General features: G+C 33.1%; 1 protein-coding gene across 1 annotated transcript; it reads left to right on the forward strand.

The window, feature by feature from the left end:
• Positions 1–1,155: 1,155 nt before the first annotated feature.
• Positions 1,156–25,827, forward strand: LOC111041706. Its single transcript, XM_022326122.1, has 3 exons — positions 1,156–2,274; positions 15,090–15,829; positions 24,564–25,827. Exons 1-3 carry the CDS (start codon positions 1,821–1,823, stop codon positions 24,630–24,632), a joined length of 1,263 nt encoding a protein of 420 aa, XP_022181814.1. The 5' UTR covers positions 1,156–1,820; the 3' UTR covers positions 24,633–25,827.
• Positions 25,828–27,909: the final 2,082 nt, after the last annotated feature.

The raw sequence follows: 27,909 nt of genomic DNA on the forward strand, positions 1-27,909 counted from the left end.
CACTATTTTATTTTGTAGTATATTTATGAATTGCCTTTTGATATAAATTAAATGCCTTTTTTTGCCTTTTTTTACATTTTAAATGCTTTTTTTATTGATTATATTGCCTTCAAATCCGAACCCTAGTTATCATAATATATTGAAATACTGCACTTCGATGTGCAGGTATACTTATATCGAATACATTTTCTGTGCTCGGTGCTTAACTGTGAAACAATAATCTATTTGGTTAGTTATCCCCCACTAGGTCGCAGTGGTCCTTAACCGGTGTTCAGTGGACTTAGAATACAAGACGTGTTAAGCCGACATTTTGAAATCGGTGAAATTGTGAAATTTATTTAAATTGTATATTTACCAAGTTCGTTATTTTTTAGTGACTTATACGTAGGTATGTAAACGGTTTTTTGCTATGTGAGCATTGTTGAATACATTATGAGATTTAAAAACGTATGCTGCATCTTAAATTAATACTGTTTTATTTTACTGTGGTTTTCTGCAATAATCGTACAAAATGTTAACTGTTTGCGGTCATTCTAAAAAGGTCAAGAACCACTGGGTATACGTAAGATCAATGGAGAAGATTCTTTTTTTCCCAGTCCTTTACTCTATTGGCCAGTAAGACATCCACATCAGTACTGAGTGTTTTAGATTCTATCGGCGTGACGAATTTAAGTTTAATGTTAAGAAATGATTACGTAATTACATGATATGAAACGATTTCTAATAGTTCAAATCATACGTATTTTTCAAACATTCCAAATATTAAGTATTGATTTAATACTGAGTCTTAGTATTTGTACTTTGAAAATAAGCCGAGTACCTACAACTGTTACGTGCCGCACGTCTATCCGTCTTTTCAATGCACATAACTGTCGTAAACGTTTTAAAAAATCTTGAAATTTTCTTCGCCCGAGTTTCCGCCCGTATTAATCAAATAAATAAATAAACGAGCTTCGTTTGCGGTCCTCTCGAAAGTATCGCCGAACGGTGGTGGCCGCCGCCGTCGCCGTGACACCTCCCCGAGAACCGCCGTTCAAGGTCGCCGCCGGTGCGGCTGTCGTCGGCGATCGGTCTGCATCGGCATCGCCTCGGGCCGTCGCCGCCGCCGAGCTCGCGCGCGCGCTCTCGCGCCGTCTCCTTGTCCGATTTCGCAAAACACCGCGGCCCGGTGAAACTGGTTCGCCGTCGTCGCCGTGCAACACGCGCGCGCATTCAGACCATTCAGTACCGCCGATACACCGGTTACGCGCGCATATGCGTCATTTTTCCGGCCGTTTTCCGTCGACGCACGCGAGTCCCCCCGGTTCGCGTATATCTCCCGACTACGATCGTACTGGGCCAAGGGGAGCGTCTGTGCGTTAGTGTGTTCGACATCCCCCCCCCCCCATACACGGATAGACCAGCGAAAAACGAGGTGAAAAATGAAATAAAAACCCCGATAATATTTTCGATTTCCCGTCCGATTATCTGCCGCGGAGCGATTGTGACCCGCGACATTAACATAGCGACGGATTTCGCCCTCGCACGTGCGAGTCTCGTAACACGCGATCGGCGGCGGTAAAGGAGAAAGTGCGCGGCGGTCGTATATGTGTGCCGGCGGCCACGGCGGTCGGCTACGGCGGCGGCGGTCGGACCGATGTCCCGAGTCCTAGTCCCGCGACGTCGTACCTGCAGCGGCGGCGGCAACGGTGGTGGTTGTGTTGGTGGTGGTGGTGGTTGTGGTCGTCGTCGTCGTCGTCGTCGTCGTCGCCGTCGCGCGAACGGCGGCGGCGGCGGTGGTGGTCGTGGCCGAGGCGCTGCACCGGGAACGGCGAGGACTCATGGCGGACGAGTGTCTGCGGCGCCGCGGTAGGCGCACCGGCGCGGCGGCCGTGGCGGCGGCGGTGTACAGCGGAGATCAGCGACAGGCGACGCCGCCGTTTCCGTCCGTGTGCCGCCTGGTCGAGAAGTACACGATGCTCATCGAACGGCACCGGCAGAACCAGCAGAACGGACTGACGGCGGCCGTGCGCGGCGGCAAACCGTCGACAGACCGTTCGTCGCCGCTGCCGCCGCCGCCGCCGCCGCCGCAGTCCAAGTCGGCGGTACCGTCCGGCCCGGCTCTCGGCGACGACGACGCGGCTGCCTGGAACCGTCTGCTGATGGACAACGGCGGAGGTGAAAACGAAAACGACGACGCCGACGATGGCTACGGCTACGGAGACGACGACGATTACGACGGCGGAGGTTGCGACCGTCGGTTCAGTAGCGTGTCGTTGGGCAGCATCCAACCCGGTACGTGCACGCGCGATTGCTGCAACAGCCGCCGCCGCCGCCGCCGCCGCCGTCTGGTAGTGACCGCGGCGGCGGCGGCGTCGGCGATGATGGTGGTGGGACGGGGAGGGGATAAGTTGCCGGTTACCACGTGCTCCCGGCTATCGGCGCGCGCGCTCATAAATATTACGCAACGAAGGCGGCCCATGTGTCTCGGACGACGACCGTTTCCTTTTCTGCCACTTTCCGTTTCGTCCATTTCTGCAGCTGTCCGGAAACGCATCGCACGTCATGTCTTACAGCGTCTAAATCCGTTACCGTACAATGTCATTACACTTCACATCGACCGGAAACGCTTTGGAACCGCGGATCGTCGTCCGCTATGGGAAGTATTTTTATCGCCGTTCGTTTTTCCGTGCACGTCATCCACCGTAATGGAGGCGGACATTGACGAACGATCGCAATCCGTGGCGTTCGTCACTGCAGCGACGGCGACACTCTCGCTCGTCGGTAGAATGATATATTACATCACAGACCGCGGAGCAGACACCCTTTTTGGTATTATGATACGCTGCACCTGTTCAAAATCTGATTTTTGGTGGAATTTTTCAAATAATCATTTAAATAGACGGTACAATCGAATTATTGAGATATTTTCTAGTGCTTATGGGGTCATGTGGAGACATCTATAAACTCCTGTTGCTCAACATATTATGAGAACCTCCTTTTTCTTTGTAAATAATATTATTTAGAGGATAATACGAGTTCGTGTGAATGGGTTTGGAAGATGCGTGGATGCAATGTTGATCTGAAAGAAAGTTTGTACAGCCATCTCTTGAAATTCGTCCTTAACTGTGATATTCAAAAATTCCCAAAATCATAATTTGAGTAAATTCCGATGATAACTCATTGGAAGTGAGCGTGCTTGATACGAATCGCCCTGCATACAATAAAATTATGTGAATCGTTTGATTGTAATAATGCGATTGTTATGCACAATGCGTCATCGGTTATACATCATAATATAACTTACCCACTATAGAATAAATTGCATTATTATTAGTAAAACGCGATTTTTCGATCGCATCAGGTCATACGTACCTAGGTTACATGTGGTGCAGTTCACCATGCCCACAATTGGGTGCAGATTGATCAAAAGTACAAGATCTCATAACATTAATTTCGTGAGAAATAAAAAATACTCCGAGATCGTTAACAGTCGCGAGTCGTAAATGCATAGGTATTGTGTTTGTTGGATGCAATTCGATTCAGTCGTTGATTTTGGTTGTCGAAAAAATTCGTTAGGTCACCGCTTATTCGTCTTCAAAATCGATACCGCTTACGATATGGAACGCTCGAAGCATGTCAACGGTTTAGTAGCGATTGTTTAGAGTGCCCAGGTGTTGTTTAAATGTAGGCACCTTATATAATTTCTAAAGGCATGTTTAAAAAAAAAAATTAGATGCACCTATACAGATACCTGCATAATTTGTTTTTCAGATATATATGATTTCACAACATATGAATCTCTTCTGCAGCATCCTTGAGAATATTTTTCCAGCTTGAAACTAATAAAACCGTACTTAAAATTATAGTAAAATAATTAACGAAAATATAATGTTCTTTACGATATGTAATTTTAATATAAATGATGATATCGTTCGACGACGATGATTTGTTTTTGGCAGTACTGTCTGTTCATTAATTTTAACTAAGTGCGTTTGAAGTTTAAAGAATAGTATTTCGATTAGGATCAGTCTGCACGTGAAATAATTTATAATCATATTATATTGACACACATTGTCGGTATAGGTATACAATATAAGTGCTATTTAGAAAAATCAAACTTCAACCGAACGGTTTTTTATCGGCGATTGATCTCGTATAAATATGTAAATAGTATGTGTAACCATACATGTATACAATACAAGTAGAACGAAGTTGTAAAAGTAGTCTTCGACGATGGCTAACGGAATTGTATTCTAACCATCGATGCTCTAAAATTATAGTAATTAATACGTCGAAACGATTTAATATAAATGCGTGAAATAAATCTTAATGGATCTTATTCATTCTTTGACGATATTTTATGTTGCTACATCTTAGTCATCATTATAGCAACGTGTCAGTCATTAACCGTTTTCGGTGTGTGTGTGTGTGTGTGTATATACAATATACATACGTGTATGGGTAGTATGTTTTGTTTTAATTTCGTTCGAGACGTATTCAGAAATTTATTAATATACCTCACACACCGTCGAAATCATTAAAATTTGTCACACCGATGTGCGGCATTTGCATACCAATTTAGTAGTTTCTAAACATCAATAATTCTGACAGCTAAGTACCTGTACATAATATGAATGTGTGGGCTGACGGTCGGTATTTTGCGGGCTTTTGTTTGCGGACCTTTGTGGGTATACGTGATATGAAAACGTTGATTTAAAATATTTTCTCTTACATTATTAAATTATACACGGTCAATATATTATTATAATTAAGAATTCACCGATGCAATCTTTGGTATTCGTGTATATTGTTTGTACTTTGTTTTTAAATTATTGTATTTTATAAAATAAACTCGTGTTTAGGAGACATTTTAAAATTTTATTTTTACTAAATTATACTTATATAATTATGTTGAACAAAGTACCTGTTCAAGCAAGATGCAGATAACGTTACTCATTCGCCTGTTTTTAATCTGAAATCAATAATATATGATAGATAATTGGAGTGAAATTATGGAGAATATTTAAAAGACTTGTTTAAATTTAAATTGGTAATAAAACAAAATTATTGAGTAAATATACAATTAATATTGAATATTATAATATTATAAAATAAAGACAAGCTCATAAAAAATTCCTATAATAATCTAAATTATATACAGGACCTAAATAAATCAAAATCTTTTGATCGTCCAACTCTTCTGCTTGATACGATGCTATAATAGATATGTGTAAATAATCAGTGAAATTTTTAATTCTGTACCTGATGTATTAACTTTTTTTTGATTTACAGCAAAATCACCAATAATTATATATTTCAAAACGCTTCCGCTTTCCATGCATATTGGTGATTCCGCATTTTATTAATTATGGTCATTATAGTATTATAGCTCAATTTAATTTTTTTAGTTTGTAATTTAAATAATGTAAGCTTATAAAAAAGTACTGAATTCTATGTAATTTAAAAAAAAACTAGTTTGGTTTTTTATTTTTTATTGTTCAACATATTAACGTTGTGTAAATATAATCAGGTTATCTCTTTCGATAATAATTCCGTATTTTCCAAATAATTATTCAAAAATGTGACCACATGTTTTTTGATATTAATTGACTATACACCAAACTATAAACTAGAATAAAAATCACATAATACCCGTGTTTTCTCGAGGCTTAGCAGATAAAAAAAAAAACAATTGAAATGACATAGGTGGGTAGGTACTTAAAACGTTAACAATAATAATAATAATAATAATAATAATAGCCACAAATATATCTTCCCTATTGTTCGGTGTCTTATAATTATTAATTATATAAATATCATTACTTTTATTCGCATCATGATTGCACGATGATTCTCGTTGATGATATAGTATATTTTAGTACAATTTTCCGTTAATTTAGCAATAATCAATGACCAATCCATGAATTCTCTCACTTAACTCGGACGATTTTCATGTTTGTTTATCCATTTTTCGAGTAGTGTACTTATAGTAGCATTCGTCCCCAATTTTTAATACTTACATTTCACATTTGGCATTGTCTTTTGAATGAACATTGAGCATTGCTCAAGAGACTTATGTTTTTAATCCTCATAAGCTACGTATGTACCGAAGATGGTTAAAAATATCATAACTCATATATATTATCTCACATTATTATATAAACGGTACCTATTGCGGACCATAATAATTTTTTTTTTTGATCAAAGTGTTTTTTGTTTTGATTATATAAAATTCATCACTCGATGTTCGTAATAATAATATAATATATATATATATATATATTGTCAGCAATATTATAATTATGTAAGTGAAAGTGTGACGACAAAATATTTATAGTAAAAAAAGTAGATCATATACAAAAATATTGCCTATAGGTAAAATAATCTAACTTTGCTATGGTTATTGGTTAACAATTGTTTTTTGAAGAGTACAAAAATTAGTCTCCGTCGCCTATTTACAAATTATTTGTCGTAGAAATATTATCGATTGCAGTATTATGAGTCGCACTCGTCGGTTTATGACAGAACGGCCGGTCGTATTATGTAGCACAACACTTTTACTAAGGCCGTTCGATATTATAGGTACGTCCAATGTATTATGAAATCCACTAAAATTTTAATGTAAACCAATCAACGAGTCGAGTGTAATTAATTTATTGTTCTAGACTTCTAGAACTTTGCACGATACCCATCGCCGCCGCCGTGCGCAACTACGATCTATGCTATAATATTTTGAGGTCCATATTATAGACGACGGGGCGCAGTGTTGGGACGAATTTGCCAGAATCGTATTTTTATGACCGCAGAAATAAAAATATATGTCCTACGTCGGTCTGTTTTTTAAGCGTTTTATCCGTAAAACGCGGTTACGCCAAGACGTTTGGTCTCATTATTAAAACGCTTGTGTAGTGCTGTCGCCTACCGTACGAACGATCGGTTCAATTTAGACCATCCGCTGTTTACACAATTTCCCCTCGATTGTAACGTGCAGCGCATATAATATATTGTTGAACGACCGACCTTGCCTAACCTAATACTGCCATATTATACGTATATTATATATTATATCGTTGCTGCAAAAGCGTTTCACATAGGTACGTATAGTACATCGCGCAACAGTGTCGCAGACGAACTACTGAGGTCGCACTCAATCAGTTGTAAATGACCCGAGTTTCGTAGACAGTTTAAACTTCAATATTACATGGATTTATAATATTATTCATTGTGTTCCGCTGTTTTATTATTATTAAAATAAAGCGAACAATTTAAATATGATTTTTTTCTATTTTATTTTAAAACGACCGGAATATTTTATACTCGAAATTATTGTAACGAATCGTAAAGGTACGACTTTCAAAAATCGGTCCTTTCGACAAGTAATTACTTCAGAGTGATAAATTACTTTCGGTAAATAATTGAATAACCGACCAAATTGTTGGTACCCGTACGCGCATAATATACGCTTTATATTTATCGGCGCTCTTAAATAAGTTACAACACAAGTATAAATTTTTAATATCGCTGAAATTACAATCGTAAATAGTACTTGCAAATCGTATATTTATTATATTGCATTACGCTCCATATTTTCCGGTTTACGACAATATTTTGAACACAATCACATTTTAATTCGCAATTATTCCTCGTAGAATGTGTAATATAATAATCCTTAAATATTATAGATACATATGACATCGGACCAGTTTGGTTGAAAAACGAAATCCGCAAACACTTCAAAGACGTACGAAACAAAAATAAAACCAGCGGCATTAGCAATCCGATATCGATTATAACGTAAAAGAATAGAGGTCGAAAAAAAATGTACCACATCAAAAGTCGACGTTTTCAGTTGGTACGTAGGTACTACGTGACTCTGGAAAACAATAAAAACTGGGTGGGTATAGTGGTTTTTGGTGGGGTGTCGTCGGGCACAAGTACACGAACACCGCGAAGAGAAAAATTCGACTATTTTTCACGAGTCGTCGTTAGTTGCTTCTCCGGATGCGACTAATTGGCCAAAAACGTCTTCGTCGCGACACGTGACCAAATCAAACCAGAAGTAATACGATATTATAATGTCACATTAGTATACAAAAGGTAGTGTTTTTCTGTCGTTGAATATCAATAACTGGTGCTGTATAATAATAATATTATGTGCGTGTGTGTTCTCACGACTCTTCAAGTATTTCTAACACATGAATATTTTCACGGAAATTAGATTACCATACCTATTTTTTTAATACCTATTCCCGAGTTCGGTTCCATTTATAACTTAATTTTTAATTTTATCATTCTACGGATTCGCATTCGAAGATAAGTGCAGACATTGTAGGATTCTTTTCATTGTGTAAACGCATTTTACCGATAACAATTTTACCGGCCGTGTGCCGATCAACAAAACGTCATTGGCCTTTTTTTAAAAATCTTTTCATGCGGACATTTCAATAGCCGAAGCAGTTAAATTCAAAATAAATATTTCAAGGATTTAAATGCAATTAATATTGAAGCTCTTTGCCTAAGTATAATGGTATAAAAATAATGTTATTTAATTTAATTATAATTATAAAAACTGAACTATTAAAATGAATAAACGATGAATCAGTAGTATAGTGTATTTATTTGGTTTTTCTTTAAATTATCCATGATTAGGTAGTCATTCATGTTTATCAGTGTTTTACACAATACAAATAAGGTCCTGAGATACTGTTGTCAATAAAACAATTTAGTCAAAAACTGTATAACTGGCATAATATCCGGGTCCAATTTATCATATAATATATTTGAAAACCTATTTAAATTTGAATTTATTGTTCAAGCTTACTCATTATTATTTACATTAATGTATTTATAATATTATTAATATTCTTAAGAGATTGCGTTTTTTTTTTGTAAAGTATAAATAAACAAATTTAAAACAATAAATAACTTAAATCTTATAGAATTTTAAAAATGAATTACATTCCTTAAATATTATATACTACGCAAAATAATAAAATGTAAAAATACTTTTAAACTTGTACATTCAATTTCAACATAATTAACTATATTATCTGTTTTATAATTATTTATTGGTACTCAGGTAGAATTAATGTTTTACATTATTACCTAGTATGCTATTAGAGGACATTTTCTATGTTACATAATAATTTTTAATTCGTTTATGAGTTATTGAAAAAAAAAATATAACATACGAAATTTAATTTTGGTATTAAAAGAAGTCTGCTTGTAGACTTATAGGTACTATTATATTTAACAAAATGTTTCATATTACTTACACGTAGCTAATATTATTAAAAATAAAAGAGTTATTATGGTTATTTTTTTTTTAGTTTACGGTCATGGTTATTATATTTGAATTAAATTGTATTCACGGATAATTACTAATTTAAACAAGTAGATTCTTAGGAGTGCATATACAGGTACTATTCTGTACATTCTCCCGAAATTATTATCAGTGGGTTACCAGTGTTCAGATAAAAAAAATGGTTAAAATTGCCATACGTAATTTGAGTCCCAGATTGCCTTTTTTTAAGCCTGCAGGTTGCGTCCCTAAATATACCTATGGATAACAACAATATAATTAAGTGGACATAATTAATTTTTGTTGCACCCAACTAAAACAGAAATGTAACAATGATTCCAATAAAAAATAATCATAATAGTCAAAATAATTATAATAAAATGTAATATTTTTTTTTTCAAATGTTCAATTTTGCTTCTCAAAAAAACTTTTACTAATAATAAGTTATTGATTATGTATTGTTTGTCTTCAGCTCATGACATACTAGTATGGACTTTTGATGGGAAATTAATGCCAATAATTTGTATAATGTTACACGGCAAATTTATTTCTTGAATAATTTTCATTTTTTGGACAAGATATTGAATTTAATTATCTCAACATTTTTTTTTTAATCACCAGGTATTAAAATTTTCTAGAACACGCCAATTATAGTCTGATACCTTTACAATAATATTTATACCTAAAATATCAGTTTATCGTCATAATATTATTACGATTCATGTGTTTAATATAATAATAATAGTAAGTCTTAAGCACTTAAGCTTTAAGAGGTAATTCTTAACTTTGTTTAATCGAACTCGATCGATAACAGTAATGTAAATTTGTTCAAGCTTTATTTTTTCTTAAACTCAGCATTAATGTTTACAACGATTTTAATAAAATGACTTAGGCATGTAGAAAAAGAACACTAAGACATTTTTTTAACAACATTGAAAATAATTCGACCGAAAAAACATTGTAATAGCAGAGTACCTAAGAATAGCATTTAGTGTAATGTATAAAATTTTAATTTGATAAAATTGCAATCTCCAAGAATGCACAATAAAAATAAAAACACAACTAGGTAAAGTCATGTTTAACGAAAAGTAACACTTATACACTATGATCTTTTTGATGACTAATTTTGTATTTATATTTTTAATCAACCTTCGTTAACTCAGATGCCCGTCACCGCAGTTTTTGATCCTAACAATGTTTGCACGATTAATGTTTTTTTACATATTTTTTTTTACGAAGTTGGTGGTTGTATATTATCTCCTTTTTTTGTTACATTTTTTTTTTCTTATCCCGAGTATGGTTTGTGCTCCGCTAAACTTCACACGATGCAAATTGGACTTGCGTGATTTACGATGGTATAAAACTTGTCTTTTTGTTTTTCAAACGTCCCCTTTGGATTTGAAATATTTTTTAGTTTAAAAACGTTTTTCCTTGGTTTCAATGATTAGTGGGTATTAAAAATAGTTTCCAAACGACGTTTGAATATTCGTCATGATTTGATATTAGTGCAAAACTGCAAATTATGAAAACGCATTCAGCAAGGCTCTCGTGGTTAGGTTACGTTTTACGATTTTGGTAATATTAATTTTTTCGATTTGTTTGACTTGTGTATATTTTTTGAAATGCTATGAATTATTAAAAAAAAATTACATCGAATTGGGTTAAGCGTAAGTAGGTGTATTACAGTATACTCCGATTGGTTAGGTTGTTAATGGTCGACGACAATTCGTTTTTTGTTTTTATTTGAAGCGCATTATTTTATTATATTTTAATAAATCATGTAAACCAACAATAATCTATTACTATATTATACACAGATGACACATACTTATGAGTATTTCCGATTATTCGGATAAAATATTTCTGTATCTCATCCCGTGCACAATATTGGGGTTAATCGCTAATGTATAATATTCGTTTTACTATGGAGGCTGAAACATATTAAAATAGGTCAGTCTGACGATTTCAAAATAGGTGCTCCGATAAATGCGAAGGTAAAATTGTTTTAACTATCTAAGTGTACAAGTATAATTTTCTCTGACTTTTAATATTTTGTTGAACATTTTATAAGACGAATCCAATTGCAAACGGAATATTTTACTAAACATTTAATATTGTAATTTTGCCACCATAAACCATGTTTCTTAGTTCCATAACTTTCGACAGGAATAATTCGTAAATATATAATTTTAGTATCATAACGGAAGTTTAAATTTAAATAACAAAATATTTTACCTATACATTACAGACTAAAGAAAACTAGTTTTGTTTTTTCTTTGTAAACTTTTTTAAATTAAATGCTTTTACATTCGACAAAAAACTTCTCGTTTTTAACCTCGATATAAATCAATTACAAAATTAATTTAACTTCTAGTGTTTATTTTTTACTTTGTATATTATGTACAAGACATATATTATTAAATACTAAATGTTTTAGCTCCTCAGCAGTTATATCCATATAGATGCTGTTTGTGAATGGTATCTTGATTGGGTTTCAATTGTTTCAAACGTCAATCAACATATTATTTTGTTCGAACACATTTTCCTGCATTTTATCATATTCTAATGCAATATTATTTAGATTTCTCAAAGGCTTTTTAACATTTAAGATTGGCACTGCTTTTTTGGGGGACAAATAAGGTGTGGTATTGAACCGTGTATTTTGTTTGTGATACACACAAGTTCTTTCATCTTTAAGGATAAAAGAGTATAATATATGGATTGTGCATTAGACAGGAAATATTATTTCCTGTGACATATTTTTCATATTTCTTTTCAGAATACGTCACTTAAATTATTGCAACGCCCCATTTTATCATTTTGAAAATATAAAATCTCTCTATTCGGTGTTTTATCATGCTATTGCAATTCCTGTTAAATAACTTTAATTATAATTTCAAACACACTTTGACGTAGCCATTTAATATAATTATGAAATGTATAATGATTATTAATTATAAAAAAATCGTAATAAATATTTACTTTAGAGCTATACATTTTTATGTCTCTCGCTAAACCCTTTTAATCAATTAATAAGTTTATAAAATAATAAATGTTAAGTTAAGACAGCATGATATTATTATGTTTATATAATATCATATCGCATATACTACTTATATTATGTACTTACGATAATGATGAGAATGATTATAAAGATCATAATATAAGTACCTATAGGTATTTGGACTTATTCGAGTAAGTGGTTACCATTCGGTCGTATTTTGAAAGCGTTTTAATTAATTGGAATTCGAACGCGGCTGTATGGGTACGTGACTGTACTGAAACGTCATTGTAACAACTGATGCGGGCTGACGACATATTTTGTAAAAAAAACATGTATTATAATTTATAAGTTTATAACCTATAATGATAGCCACAATAATTTACGCGTACACGTACATGACCAGAGTCTGGGGTGAAAATATGTGGGCAACCGAGCACCGAGTAATCACCTACTAATTATTGAAAATAATATATTTATCCGTTGCGGCTATTGGAAAATAAATACCAGTAATAGACAGTCGAGCTCATTCCACCGCAACACGAATATTTACACACGTGGTCATAAACAACAGTTACATAGGTACATGATGGTTTTTTGTAGAGGAATGGGGGGGGGGGGGCATAGTCACCTCTATCGGTGGATTACAACCCACAAGGAGCTAAAAATTAGACGGATGATGCATACGATAACGTTTTTTTTTTCGTTCAAATGAGCAGTTTTTGTGTGTTTTTGGTAGTACCTACCCGTGAATTAATAGCACTCAACAAAAACTGTCTGCAATAACAATCAATCGACCATCATTGATGTTTTGCAGTGATACTATAACTCAACTATAATAATGCAATCTATTTTACGGTCTTTAAAGTTTAAATAGAAATTACGAAGAACTTATAATTATTGTTAATTGTATTTAATATACCTATGAAGGATAAATTATTCAACGTTGTACAAATTATTGATTTTTAATGAACGATGCTGCATGGGGGTTAAGCCACGGGTAAAAAACAGTTCGGCCCCCATGTAGTGATGCCACAAGACAAAAAAAAGGATAAATTATTCAATTATGGCCCCACCTGCAGCTGCAGATGTTTAATATAAATTACCTATGATAAATAGCTAAAAAAAATGATAATAATAATAATAATAATTTCAATTGTGTTGTATTTGACAATTATTGTTTTAGAGGTAGCATATAGTATGAATATATTATGACTAAAAACCTGGACCATGGTTATTGACGAGTCTAATCTACACGCAGTTAATCGCGATCCAGACAAAAACAAAGGACACTGTCAAAAAACTTCGTTGGTTGATTTTTTTTTGACATCGATGAGATATCATTTATTGCACGTTTTCTAAGGAATAATAAAGCTGAATATTATTATATTTAAAAAAAATTCTATTCGCGGGATTGCGTCATCTTAATGATATCTTTTTGAATCTTTTTATTTTACCATTCTATATACATATTGCGTTAACGAAATTCTCGTTAAAATAAAATAAAATACATTATAAAGTGGCGTACGTCAAAATCAAAAAGTTGAGGATATTAACTCCTGGGGCGTTAACATTCGACTAATTATTGGGAGGTTATTTGTGCGGTACTATTGGAGACTACGTCTACACTGACCATCTTATAACCGCGACTTAATTGTTAACTAACGTTAACGGAAATGGTGCGCCACTCGATTGCGTGTGACCTGTGACACGAAATTCCTATAGATACGCCACTGAGTGTGTCATTTCGGGTTCTAGAGGTCACTACTATTTGCACGGTCAAACATTAAAAATGCGAATAGCTGACACTTCGTATGGTCGAGTAAAAACGAACATTTCAAAACGTGGACACTTGTGCGGTCGGGTAAAAAATGAAAAAGTACATTTTAAAACGCAGACACTTTGTGCTAGCGGCTAGCACAGACACATACACACGATGGCATAAAGTATATGCGACTACGTAAACAAGACGTGTCAAGTAATGACAAATTGTATTGAAAATGTCATAAGGTTTTAAACAATTTCCACAAAATTGAGGAAAAAAAAAATCGACAAAGATAGTCTGACTATATTATTATATGCAACGGCTATGCTATATTATTTCTCATGACTCCTTTAGGTATACCATATATCGTGTTGTAAACTTATTGATATCTTGAAGAAGGCCAATAAGTGCTGTTCTTGATCGAAATCGAGGTTCTAATTGATAATGATAAAACACATATTCATATTCAAAACACTGTTTTTTCAAGTATTCTGCTACTCATATTCTCCAATTTCCATTTTCAATTTTTGCCACTGCGTGCAAATAATGTAAGCCACAACGTATCCCGCAATAGCTGTTAATGGTTTCAGTCAATTTTATTCATATTTAACCCGCCATTGTTTTAATTGTTTTATAATGCCAATCAACGTAACCCCGTCGGAAACACACACATTAATACTGTAAATATTTATGTACCACCGAATATTAAAATTCTCATGAAATCGAGAAATTACGAATGTATACTCGAAAATGATTATGTTGTTTTACATTTACCAAACGTTACCACAACCAAATTTTCAATGATTATCAAAAATAATGTTGTCAAAGTTCAAAATTATTATTTTTTTCCAAAAATAAAATAAAAATCATACATGCATTAATTTAAAATAATGTTATAATAATATATTATGATTATACAAAGTGTCCACGTTTTACATTTTGAACGATGACAGGCAGTGCAAAGCGACTCTGTTCGCAGTTGTTTCGAGTCTTATGTATTTGAATGTATTTTTATGTATCGTTTATTCGTTTGCTCACAGGTAGCGATGAAGACGACAAGCTGACGACGATCTCGGACGGCGGAGCCGAAGACATGCTGTCGGGCGACGGCCGGCAGCCACAGCTACAGCAGGTGGTGGTCAGCCGGCTGGAGGTGAGCAAGACCAAGGTGAAGCGAAAGCGTCGCAAGTCGTGGACGGGGCCGGTGGGCCGGCAGGGCCAGGGCGACGGGACGGGCGGTCCGTGCCGCAAGGGCCACAGCCTGGACCAGGGCTACGAGACGACGCACCACCATCACCAACACCGGGAGTTCGGGAGCAGGCTGCACCACCACCCGTCGCTGTACCGGTCGTTCAGCAGCAACGCGGGCGGCGACGCGGGCAGCGTGATGTTGTACGACGGCTGCGGTCCGTCGGACGGCGAGACCCCGGTCAACGGCGCCGGTGGCCGTCAGTTCCGGACGCCGTCCGTGGTGGTCAGCGACCACTCCGAGGACCCGGTGTCCTTTTCGTCCATGTTCACGCTTGACGACCTCGGCGAGTTCGAGTACAGGTCGTCCGCCGATTGCGGGTTCAACGACTCGTCGTCCGATTGCAGCGCGGCGAGCACGTGGAGCGCCGCGGGCAGTGTCATCAGCGTGCTGGACGCAGACTATTCGCTGCACACGCCCGAGCGCAAGATATCCGGATGCAGCACGTGCAGCACGTTCAGCGGCGCCGAAGATGACGACGCTGCAGCGGCGGCGACGGAGGCGTTCGGCCAGTCCAAACCGAAGCCAAAGGTCAGTGTTAACGTCTAATAATATAACCATAGCCTTATAGTTAGGCAAAGCTTTTTTCCTAAAATGATATTATATTTTTGTTTCCATTAAAATTGCAAGTAATATTATTTTTACATTTTATTCATCTATATTTCTTATACCAGAACAAAAATAAGCATGTTTTAAATTAAAAAAAAAAATAATGCTTTAACGAATAATGAAATACGTAAACTACTTATTCAATGAAAAAATGTACTCGTTGAATTATTGAACAGTTAATACTGTGAATAGTATGGGATAGGATATAATTATACCATTCGTAGGACCTATACCTATACCAAAAAAATGATAAAATATGTACAAAATAATTTGATGTCTTTCATAAACACACATTGTTTGTTAATACGCATAGCTGTGGGTACATCAAAAATAATAACAATAAAAGACAAATTGTATATTAATAAAACTAATGAGAATTTTTTGATTTACAATAAGACGATTGATTTACTAAATCGGAAAATGTGAGTTCTTAAAATAATATTTGCTTGTTAACCATTGCTAAAGAATTTGTCAGAACACAATGCAGACCTCCATGAACCTAATTTTTGATGCTTTAGAAAAATGCATAGTGCATATTATAGGCGATGAAATAATCCGAAATACTTACTAACCACTATTCTTATCACAGTTATTATTCTGACCCAACCATTTTCGATCAAATATAATATATTTTTTAACAAAAAGGTAAAACTAAATTTTCGAAAGAATAAAATAGTTTGATGTTAGATTTGAGCGTTTCGAAGAACCTTTTAAAGTAAATGTTAAAGGTGACGCTTTTTATGTATTTCAGAGATAGAAGGACCGAGTTCCCCAGCGCCCCATCCCCCTTCACTTTATGTATGGTCGGTGTATAAGTCATAACGCGATGTCTTATTACTATTATAATAGGAAAGGTATTTATTTTTGACCCTTCGTTCATGAAACATGTTTCTAGTCCAGATCGTTACACCTGATTGCTCAAACTATCGGATTAATAGAACCATCTTGTATTGAAGAAAAACTCATTTCAAATATGACATAGGTGCCTATTTATATATTATAATTATTTGTATTCAACTTAAATACGACTTTAAGGATATTTTTTTTAAATTGTTTCTTCCGATTGTGTAAAAAATAACATATAGGCTATTAGATAATTAAAAGTATCTGTATGCCAGGCGTTTTCGGGATATGATCGGGAATAGAAAAACAAAAAAACAACAACAAATTATACCAAAGACTTACAAGGATAATTTACTGAAAACTTAACATTGATTCACTGTTAGGTATTGTATTATAATTTATAGTCACCTATTGGTTATGATGTAGAGATCATACTCGTATATTTAGATACTTAAAACCCATACTATACTTCCTCGATGGCCTTGAACTAGAACGTGTTACCTATATTCAAAATCTTGAATTTAGCTAATGATCTAATCGGTCTTAGTCCTCACATCGATATGGTGGTAAACAGAGCACTTAAAATTCTAGGATTTGTCATACGTAACAACTAAACTATTTGAGCCAGTTAGATGCCTCTGTGCCTTATATTTACCGTATTAAGTCAACGAACAGATATGTCTTGGACGTGTCCAAAATAAATGATTAAACCATATTGCTTTCAAAACGAACATTCACAATGTACCTCACGATTATTATGAGAAAATACGTCTACACTTGCTTCTCTTCGCCATAAAGCCGACTTAGATTTCTTATTCTTAGTATAGGTATTAAATGATTCACTGGACGTTCCCAAAATCCTTGCCGCCTCACCTTTTAAAGTTCCATCTCATAGGAAATCAATCTCGATTCTATGTCCGAGGCATCAACAAACTTCTTATGGGCACAACCATACTATGCGTCGTATGCAGCTCAGAACACAAGTAATAATATTGATCCTTGAGCCACACACGACCACTTTTACTTAATTATCGTTAAACTACAAATCGTAATTATTATATTTAACACTCTATTTTATCGTATAATAACTTTCTTATGTACTTACATACATTAGCAGCACTATTGTACTGTAACCGTTTACACGTATATTTTTTTACAATACTAGTCGTAATATATTATGTGAAATTGCCGTTTGGCGTTAATAAAACAATAATCGTAATATATACCTATATTATGTTGTACAAATAATATACTATCATCGACCGACGCTCTGTTATATGACGGCATTAAAAGGTTCGAGAGGCTCATTCAAGGTACGATTTTAGTGTATTTTTCGTGACGAGTAGAATTTAAACGCTAATTTGTCGTATACATTGGACCAAGAATTAAAAATTAACCGCTCGTCGTTAATAATTGTGTGCACTGAATAAATATATAGACATACCTACGCGTATCCAGGAACACCGGCGCCCGCCCGTTCGAAAGCGGAAACTGTCTGCTATTATGGTGGCTCATTTATTATGGTGTCGCTAAGCCCTTTTCGCCTTTCGATGCGTATATAGCTAAGTACGTTTAAAGCAGCGTGACGATTTATTTGATCAACGCGACGACAACGTCAAAAATGGATCGTTTTAAACGCCGTGGTCGAATGCGTACGAAAGAAATATATCTAAAACGTATAATATAATATTACGTGGTACATAATATTTTATGCGGACTGTGGTCGTTGCACTTATCTATATGATGTCATGTCCGAATCGCAACTAAAATGTGTTGCTTTCGAACTCTCAAACCGTATATGAGATTCTGGTCGCGAGTTCCGAAAACCAATTTTGTGAAATCCAAGATTACGCATTTTGAAAGAAAAAAAGGTATAAATTCATAATAATTGTACTGAGTGCTTTTACAATGAATGGGAGGTCAAATTATTTTCTCAGGGGGGGGGGGGGGTATTGAGAAACGAGCTGACATTGTCATACTAAATATAAGACGAATGTCAGACGTCAGTGACACTGGAAAATGTGTGTAAGCGATTAAAGACCTGTGGTTGCCGAATAATTCGTATTGTCATTCGGTTAACCAATAATCTCGTTGTGTCCTATTAAACACGTACACGCGTAAAATGTATGGTAAAGCTGACTAAAGTGAGCAAGAAAGAGAACGTAATAATTCCTTGATTTTTTTAAATAGTCAATATTTAAGTTGTCTAATTGCTGTCATCCTGTTGTCATGATATAAAACTAGCTGTATCACCCGACTTTTCTCCGGAATTTTAGCAAACCTTAAAGCAGATATCCGATTCTATATCGGTGTGTTTTGATTTTAGTTCACCTCAGTTCACGGACAAATATTCATCAGTGCCAGTACCTCGCGTTTTGAAATAATTCGATAGCGTGGGCATCCAGCTGTTGGATAAAGCACTTGGTATAATACATTTTTAAACGTGGTTCAAATCACTCTCTAAATTTTTCTGATAAATCTAAAAGATTATTGCTAAATCTTTCTTAAAAATCCGATCAATAGTTTTTGAGTCTATGATCTACAGACATAAGGACTTTTGTAGTACATTTAAATAGCAAAAAATAAATCCCAGGAGCAACGCATGGTTTGGGGTAGAATATTCGACTGTACCAATTTTTGTGTTTTTAATTTTAGTTGTGTAACCAATCATCAATAACAGCAACTTTATAATAAAATGATTCGTTTTTCGTGAGCAGAAGCAAAGTTCATGTGTGAGCCACCTCAAATGTCTAAATTCCATACACGACATCTATGCAATTTGTTGAACATTCATTTACGTGATACGAAAACCTAGAGTAAATAGGGCCAGTATAGTTTTCGAGATTAGCCTTCTCATAAAAAAACTAAAAATGCACTATAGGCATACATTAGGCCTAGGTATACCCATATTCGAATTACTATAATATTATGTAATATGTTATAATATGTTAGGGACCTCTGCATGGACAGTTATTGATCATCAATGAACTTTTAGAACCTGTTCAGTAGTTACAGGGATTACTCACTACATACAAACAAATGTTACCTCTTTGAAATATAAATTGTCTAAAGTAGAGATTAATTTACTCGCAATACTCACATTATGCAGTGATAGTATTATATTATACTGCAACTGTATTATGACGATCCTGACTCTTCTATATCGTGTAAGATTACACTAGAATCAAACACAAAACTACGCTCATTCGATACTTTTTCGAAACTAAAAGACTCCTTTTTATTACACACAGAGTGTCATGTCATTAAGACGCAAGAGCAAATCACTACGACCACAGCGTAAGAGAGTTTTCCTATAAATTATAGAAATACGATACATTTTATTCTCGTGGTATAATACTATTAAAGTGAACACTCTTCGTTATAAGTTATAACAACCGTAATTATAGAATTGATGTACAAAACCATGTCGGGAATGGGTAACGAGCAAATTTTAAATTTGATACATGTATGGTGTTATATATATATATATAGTTGGGCGAAGCACAAACCCAATCATATTATGTTTAAAAATAAGGGTATACTATATTAAGAGCTATCCAAAACTGCAATACATATTTTTCGAATGTAGTACCACCTGACCAGTGACCATATTTGAATGGCACAGTTAACTCTTTGCAAATCTGAATCGTATTGTTTTTTTATATTAAAATACGTATAAGTACCTACAATATATACTTTGATAGGTACAAACGAAACGAACTTTTAGTGTCGTTAAATTAAAACCCGTTTCGTCCAAATGTTCACAAATTCTAATTTCGTAGAACGTCGTCGTGGACTCACGAAAGAGTAAATCAAAAAAATACCCATACTGAATTTGTTACCGAGTAACCACTACCTATAAAAACCTATATTACAGAGTTTCGATGCGGTCACGATGACGTGCATCATCATTAAAATTGATCACATTATCTATTCGGTAATATTTTTATACATCTCAATGACATATTTACGACCAAATTGGTTTTGACCAAATAAAAATAATCACGGTTTTTTTTTTTGTCGAATAAATCGTGCACAGTACACACCCATAACACTCACGCGGCGTGTTTGGCGGCGAATGTAAATATGAACAAGTGTGGTAAGACGAGTGAAAAAAAATTAAAATACCACGATTGGAAACACACAATTTTAGTCGTGCTTACATTGCCTACATCCGCTCGCTCGCATAAAAAATTATGTGTTGGGTTTAGATAAGCTCGGGTCATGTTTGGTCTGAAAGGTCAGCGGCAGGTCGAGTTCTAACACTAAGTGTGATACGCTCCGTGATATCGTTCGCGTGGACCGAAAAAACAATAATACATTACAAATAATAAATTTGATTATTTTAAACAGGACTGAACACGCTGCTTGTGTGGTACAAACGTAAATTATTAACGATATGTCGGCTATACTGAATTTCCCGAATTGTTTTCGCGGCGAGAACGTTTTCCGATTCATCTCGACCGATAAAATATATATTATGGCCGAGCGTTATTATTATTACAATAATGAGATGGTATCACATTTTACTATTATGTGTTAATTAAATTATGAACTTATACTTATTATATAGTAGGTATAGTTTAACTACAATTACGTCACTTTAACGGGTTCGATAGTATGTTTTATTTTTTCTATTTCGGTAAAGAACAAAACGCTTAAACGTGTACAACATTAATATTGACGATTAGCTATACAGTGTGGTGTTTGTGTAGTTTGTTTGTATTGTTTATCTTATTTAGTAAATAATAAGTAATAACCACAATATAAAGTATATATAATTTGAAAATTAGAAAGATAATGACGTATGCGATGAGCTTTTTGAGAACAATAATTGTTACCGTATCATTTTATCGTTTAAACACAGCGTTAATCCTACTGCAATATATTTTTATCTAATATCTATTAAAATGGTTAAGTTCGATAAACAAAAATATAAAATTGGAAAATAATTACAAGTACCCTAAATCGAGAAAAAAGTGATAATTTTTACGAATATGCGATAATATTGTATACATATATACGATATGCGCCTGTGTTATAATAGTATAATGAACCATCGATAGTTAATGATCATTACTCATTCAAATATTTTAAATTCTGAGGTTCTGAGAAGTCGGAGGTTCTATTATAGAAATTGGTATTTTGTTGTTTTTGATGATCTTTTAATCTAACATAAACTTAAAATTATTAAGAAATTAACATTAACCGTTTAAATCATTGGGAGCAACTATCAGAAAACTACGGGAAACAAATTACAATGATAAGTGTTATTACTTATTACAGTATAATATAATATAAATGTGATATTTATGTCAAAAACCTTTGTTCAACCTTTCATATTATTAATAGAAAAATAAATTACTACCTAGTTGTAATGTGAATACTGAATATACATTAATTAAAATACGCTTTGAAATGGAGACTGATACCTAACCTAAAACTCTTTGCACGGAATTGGTTTTTGTAAACTAAACCGTGATGTACCCAACTACGTGATACACTAGGATCACACTATACGGCAGAGCGAGTTTTCCAATGTTTTTCCTTTTAACGTTCACATAATATTATAGTTTTCACTGTTTTGACGTCATATTGAATTAGTTATAAAGCGAAGTTTTCTTGTATGTTTACTGTATTATAGGTATTTGTGCACGGTTATTATAAGTATGACTTCGTATTTGACGTTCTATAATAACTTTTAAAGTTGTACAACATTTATATTTCTCTACCCGAGAAAATATTCTTTATTTAATAATAAATAATAAATATATATATATATAATATATGCGTTTATGGAACTCTCAGGAGAATATTTAAAATCTCGGTCAGGTCAAAGTTTGTCAAAAACATGGTTTATGAGTAAAGACATTTTCTATAAAACTTCAAATAAATATTTAATTTCGACAAAACACAAACTTAAAAATTGTTTTGAATAATTTATAAAACCTGTCTTAGTTCATTAATTTCATCCCAATGTAGTTTACACAGAAAAATACATATTAATTTTTATAGATATTTTAAATGAAATAAAATATATTTATCTTGTAGGCTTATATTTTTATTGGGATAATTGATCTCCTACCAACCTATACTCGTACTAATAATATTTTGGATTTTAACTTTATGAAGACTTTTTAATATATATATTTTTTAAAACAGAAAATTATTTCGTCTGGTTTCCAGAATTCAATTTTAACCTATTTCGAATATGTAAATTTTATTATGTACAGGGCGATTCTCCAAATGGGCTAATGACTATGGTGATTTTAAAATTTTAGTAATTAATATTAATCCATCAACATAAATAATTTGTAAAAATGGTGCAATTATCTATACTATAAATACTAGATCCAATATACATAACACCTATTTTATATTTTTGTTAAACCATTTTTAAGGATTATTATCCTCAGTATAAACCCTTGAATAACTGGGAAACTATTTGTTAACATTTTTCATCAGGTATATCAACATTTCCAAAAAAAATATCTGCTGAATTAGAGTAAAAATGGGAGTTTTTATTTGACAAAACAGAAGTTTGTATCTCCACATTCAACTGAGTATAGTTAAAAAAAAATCCAATAGTTCTAAAAAATTATCGTTGAGTGTAGGTACCTATTTGAAAATTCCAAAAATCAGACTTTGGATAAGTTCATTATTAAAGGAAAAAATAGTGGCGAGCTTGCTTAGTAAATCATCCTGTATAGTATACTCCACCGTGTGTATATATATATAAACCTATAAAATTATATTGAGAAGTAATTCTCTGCTGTCAAATTAGTTTTAAATTGATGGTGTAAAACTGTCCGTTTGGACACCATTCGAGTTTTATATAGACCTTTGTACAATGTATATAGGTAGGTAGTTCTATAGTATGGTCAATTAAATTTTGGATTTAATATTATTCCAGTAAAACCGTTTAGAACAAAATTAAATTCCTCGATACCCGTGTGAAAATAAAAAATTTGTGAAACGTTTTTCAGACATTTAAAGCCAATTCCATTGGTCATCGAAATGTATATGTTAGTGCTGGAAACGTTAAAAGGCACTAGAAAAAAAAACAATTTGTGACTGTATTTTCGATATTTTTTGAATTTCGGCAAGGACAATACTTAATACGAGGAATCTCCTGGTATTAAATTGACAATTTATTTAACCACTCCTCGTTAATAACGATCCGATGTTGTTTTTTCGTTATTTTTATCGTTGATGTATTTTTGTTTGTCAGTCTTAATTGAAAAATAATTCCTCGAGTAAACTTGAAAGGGCACGGGTTTATAGTTTATTAGCCTCCTTCAAAAATTAAAAACAATTTTACATTAAGTGCAATACATTATAATACGTATACTTTCAAGACGTCTCATTGCACGTGCCTCGACACAACAGTGTTCATGGGATATATATATTATTATTATTATACTTAATTAATCGACGGCCACGGGTGACACCGATCGTCGACGATTTATTATTTAACCGTGCAAGATTGGTGGTGGTGGGGAGGGGGGGGAAGATGGTCACATACACAGTAGCTATAACGAAGTCGGCGTGGAAGAATAATGCGGCGCGTCAATTGCGTTTAATTGAAACAATATAAGAGCGTAAATACGCGTTCGAATGACGTAATAGATCGCTATTGAAAGTGTTTTGTGTGTATGACGACAGTAGTGATAATTTCGAGCAATGAGATTCACAATTAAGACCGTTTTTTTTTTTATTGATAGGTTTTATAATATCGGAGTAATTTGACCCATGACGTTGTAAACACTCCAATAAACGAATATAGTTGTTATTGTTTTTTTTTTTTTTTTAGTACAATATTGCTGACTGTTGGTTCGTAATTCGTATGAGCGTCAAATTGTTTTTACGGTCAAAAAAATAATCAAAACGAATTTAACACATAATTCAATCCGAATATCGAATCTCGTTCGAGGGCTGCTCATACAATGTGTGTACCGTTTTTTTAAGACTTAAGTGAACGCAACACCCAAAGGCGTAATCAGATTGTGTTACGAACGCTCATCGTACCGAACTTGAAATTGGCGTTCGGCAGAATACTAATTTTGTGGTGTTATATTTTCAATATTATAGTGAGTTGACCTACCTCCAAACTTTAAAGTAACAAAACATATTTATCTGTGTTTGTACAACATTAGTTGTTTACTATATAGTATATTTTAACTTTTTTAAGAAATTGGCGATTTGACATTTCTAAATTGTAATATTTTACGCCGTGCTCATACTCATTTAAGAATTAGAAAAGCGTAAAAAACCAACATAATATTATACTCGTACAAACTCAAATGATGTTCTTACTTTTAAGTTTGATTATAGGTTAATTTACTCAAACAATCAAACAAACAACACAAAATTTACTGTACACAACATAATGTAAGATGTAGATACTTATGAATGTGGGACGTTCTCTTAACACGAAGTCGTGATAGATATTAAAATATAATCATTACTATTTTGCACATCTCAACTGCAAATTTTTTCAATACTGCAAATTTTTTTAACACTACTTAAATTGTTGCCGTACTTGCATAACGTTTCAATTATTCTGTATAATTCTAATAAAACAAAAGGTGTATTTTATAATTTAACCATTTAATGTGAAACGGTGCTGTTTAATATTTTGGGATTAACTATCAAATATTGTGATATAATACTTAACCTAAAAGTTTTATACTAATATTTTGTTCCTTAATGACGAATTTCCAAAATGTTAGATTGGTATACTCTCCACTCGTATGCAATAAGTCAATATTAAGTTATATTTTCATAACAACTTTGTTGATTTAAAAAATACATCTGTGATAATTTTATATCACGTTTTTTTATCTCAACGTACTGGGTAAAATGTAGCTACAAATCTACAGTTCCATGACATATTATTACACATAAATTTAAGATTTGTTTTGTCCTATTTCACATGTTTACTATACTTTCTTCTCAGTGGTTGTAAGTAAAAAAAAAAACCAAACCGGAAATAAACCTTGTATACATTTTTTTTTTAATCTATAAGAAATTACTCACTATTTTAAATGCACAAGTAGTCAGATAATATTATAATATACTATATTGCATGCGTATATGAAAATTATTTTGCTTACTGTTTAAATTATATAAATATATTATTTTAAGTACATATATATTACGAACTGTCAAATAAATCTTAACTATTTGATTTTTTTTTCAGCATTTTGTTTATGACTTACCAATGTATATTAATTTTTATCAGCCTTCCATAGTATAATATTATGAATTTTGTATAACTCCAAAATAAATTAAGTACTGAAATCTGAAACAAAATTATAGTTATTAGGCCAAATCGAAAAATATAAACTTACATTATAGTTCCAGGTTGCCATTACGCTTGTGCATTCAAATTATTTTTATTGGTTATAAAGTATGTCTTAAAAGTAAAGTTCTTGTATACATTTTTATTTTGCAATTTTTTATATTATTTTGTTGTGTGTATTTCAGTATATTTTATTTTATTTTTGTTTTTTTTGGAAACGTCCCAGAAAAATCAAAATAAATGTTTTTATGGCTTACCTTACTGATCCTTTTTTAAATTCCGTGTGAACCCGCTTAAGTCATAATATATTATGCCATGCAGATTCTTTATTTATGTATATATCAATTGTTCAGGGTTATTATGATTATATGATTAAACATATGCAATATTTATGAAATGATGATTTATTACCGTTTATAATCGTATTTTATTAAGATTACATCATGATGAAAGTTAAATTTATCTGTCGTACATATCAAGCACAGTATATAATGCCTAATCTGATAAACTAAATAAAGCCATAATTTTGATGGACATTAATAAATACCACAAATTCCTTAAACTGCTATTATACAAATTTGTATACATTACCTAACGAATTCAAAAATCAGTAAACTCACCTATATGATATAAATAGCCAGACGGTGGCGAGTGTTTATAATTATTATCGTCAATGTTATGGATGTTTTCAACTTGAGTACAATAATAAATTATTTCAACTACCGAGTTTGATTAGATGTTCGACCTATAGGAAGATCGATTGAGAGAAATGATAATAATTTTAAGTGTGAATATCCAATCTCATCAAAATTTTAACTTCAGACGCCAATAAAAATATTTGTGAATTAACAGTTTTTTTTTTTTTAATTATACTTTTCTAAGAATATTTTATTGTAAATATCTATATAGTATATATTTATATTGTGATTAGTAATTATGTATGTTGAATTAATTTATGCCTACTATAAATCACATTGGCATAATGTATAATAATGACTAAAGTATTTCATACATAATAGATATACCCAGTGTAGGTGTTATTCTTATAAGTTACTTTATTCATTTAATAAACAGCTAACAATTTATTAGTTTAAATATTTTGAAATTGTAATTGTGTATAGAAAATGATAATTTAAGTTAAAAATTCTGATATTTACTATATTATCTTGAATAATCACAATATTGTTGGAGGATGTGCGTTATTTTAAGTTCGAATATCTAATTTCGTCCAAATATAAGGTTTGACCTCTCATAAAAATGCATACCACAAAACTTTTTTTTTAAATTTTGGTTAGAATAATTTTTAAGCTTTCTTGTATGACATTTTCAAATTCTAGAAATGAAACTAAAAAATGTCATGAATTTTTAATTCGAAATAATTTTTGTGATTTCATGAATTTTGTAAACAATTGTGACTTAACTAACCTATTTACGATATTTTTAATAACTGTTAGAATATCTAATAAGAACCCTAGTATTACATTTTCAAGATTTTTAATCTTATTCGAAAAATATTATACACTAATCGAAAATAAACTAAAAATGTGGACAGTTTCAAATACCTAAAAATAGCACTGAAAGATATGAACCATGTTATTTAAAATTATTTCATGTCTAGTAAACGCGTACAGTGTGCACGAACAAAAAAAAACTACAGATCTTTGTAAAACCTAATAATTAGTTATATAATACATTTATTGCTCTGCTCTGCAGAATCTAAAATTGCGGTATAGGTACCTCTACTATTGGTACAATTTTAAACACATTCGTTCTTCATAATATGCATTGTGCCATTTATGCACGTCAAATTCATGGGTTTTGAATAATATCTATTTTAAGTACAATAATAATGAAT

This window comes from Myzus persicae, unplaced genomic scaffold (genome assembly GCF_001856785.1).
Source record: "Myzus persicae strain clone G006 unplaced genomic scaffold, MPER_G0061.0, whole genome shotgun sequence".
NCBI classification, from domain to species: domain Eukaryota; kingdom Metazoa; phylum Arthropoda; class Insecta; order Hemiptera; family Aphididae; genus Myzus; species Myzus persicae.

Bases quoted from the DNA above. Each gene is read 5' to 3' on its own strand.
- LOC111041706 (XM_022326122.1), top strand. From the start codon at position 1,821: ATGGCGGACGAGTGTCTGCGGCGCCGCGGTAGGCGCACCGGCGCGGCG. The intron at 2,275-15,089 runs GTACGTGCACGC...GTTTGCTCACAG, and splicing joins GTTGGGCAGCATCCAACCCG to GTAGCGATGAAGACGACAAG. The intron at 15,830-24,563 runs GTCAGTGTTAAC...TTTTTTTTTTAG, and splicing joins AGTCCAAACCGAAGCCAAAG to TACAATATTGCTGACTGTTG.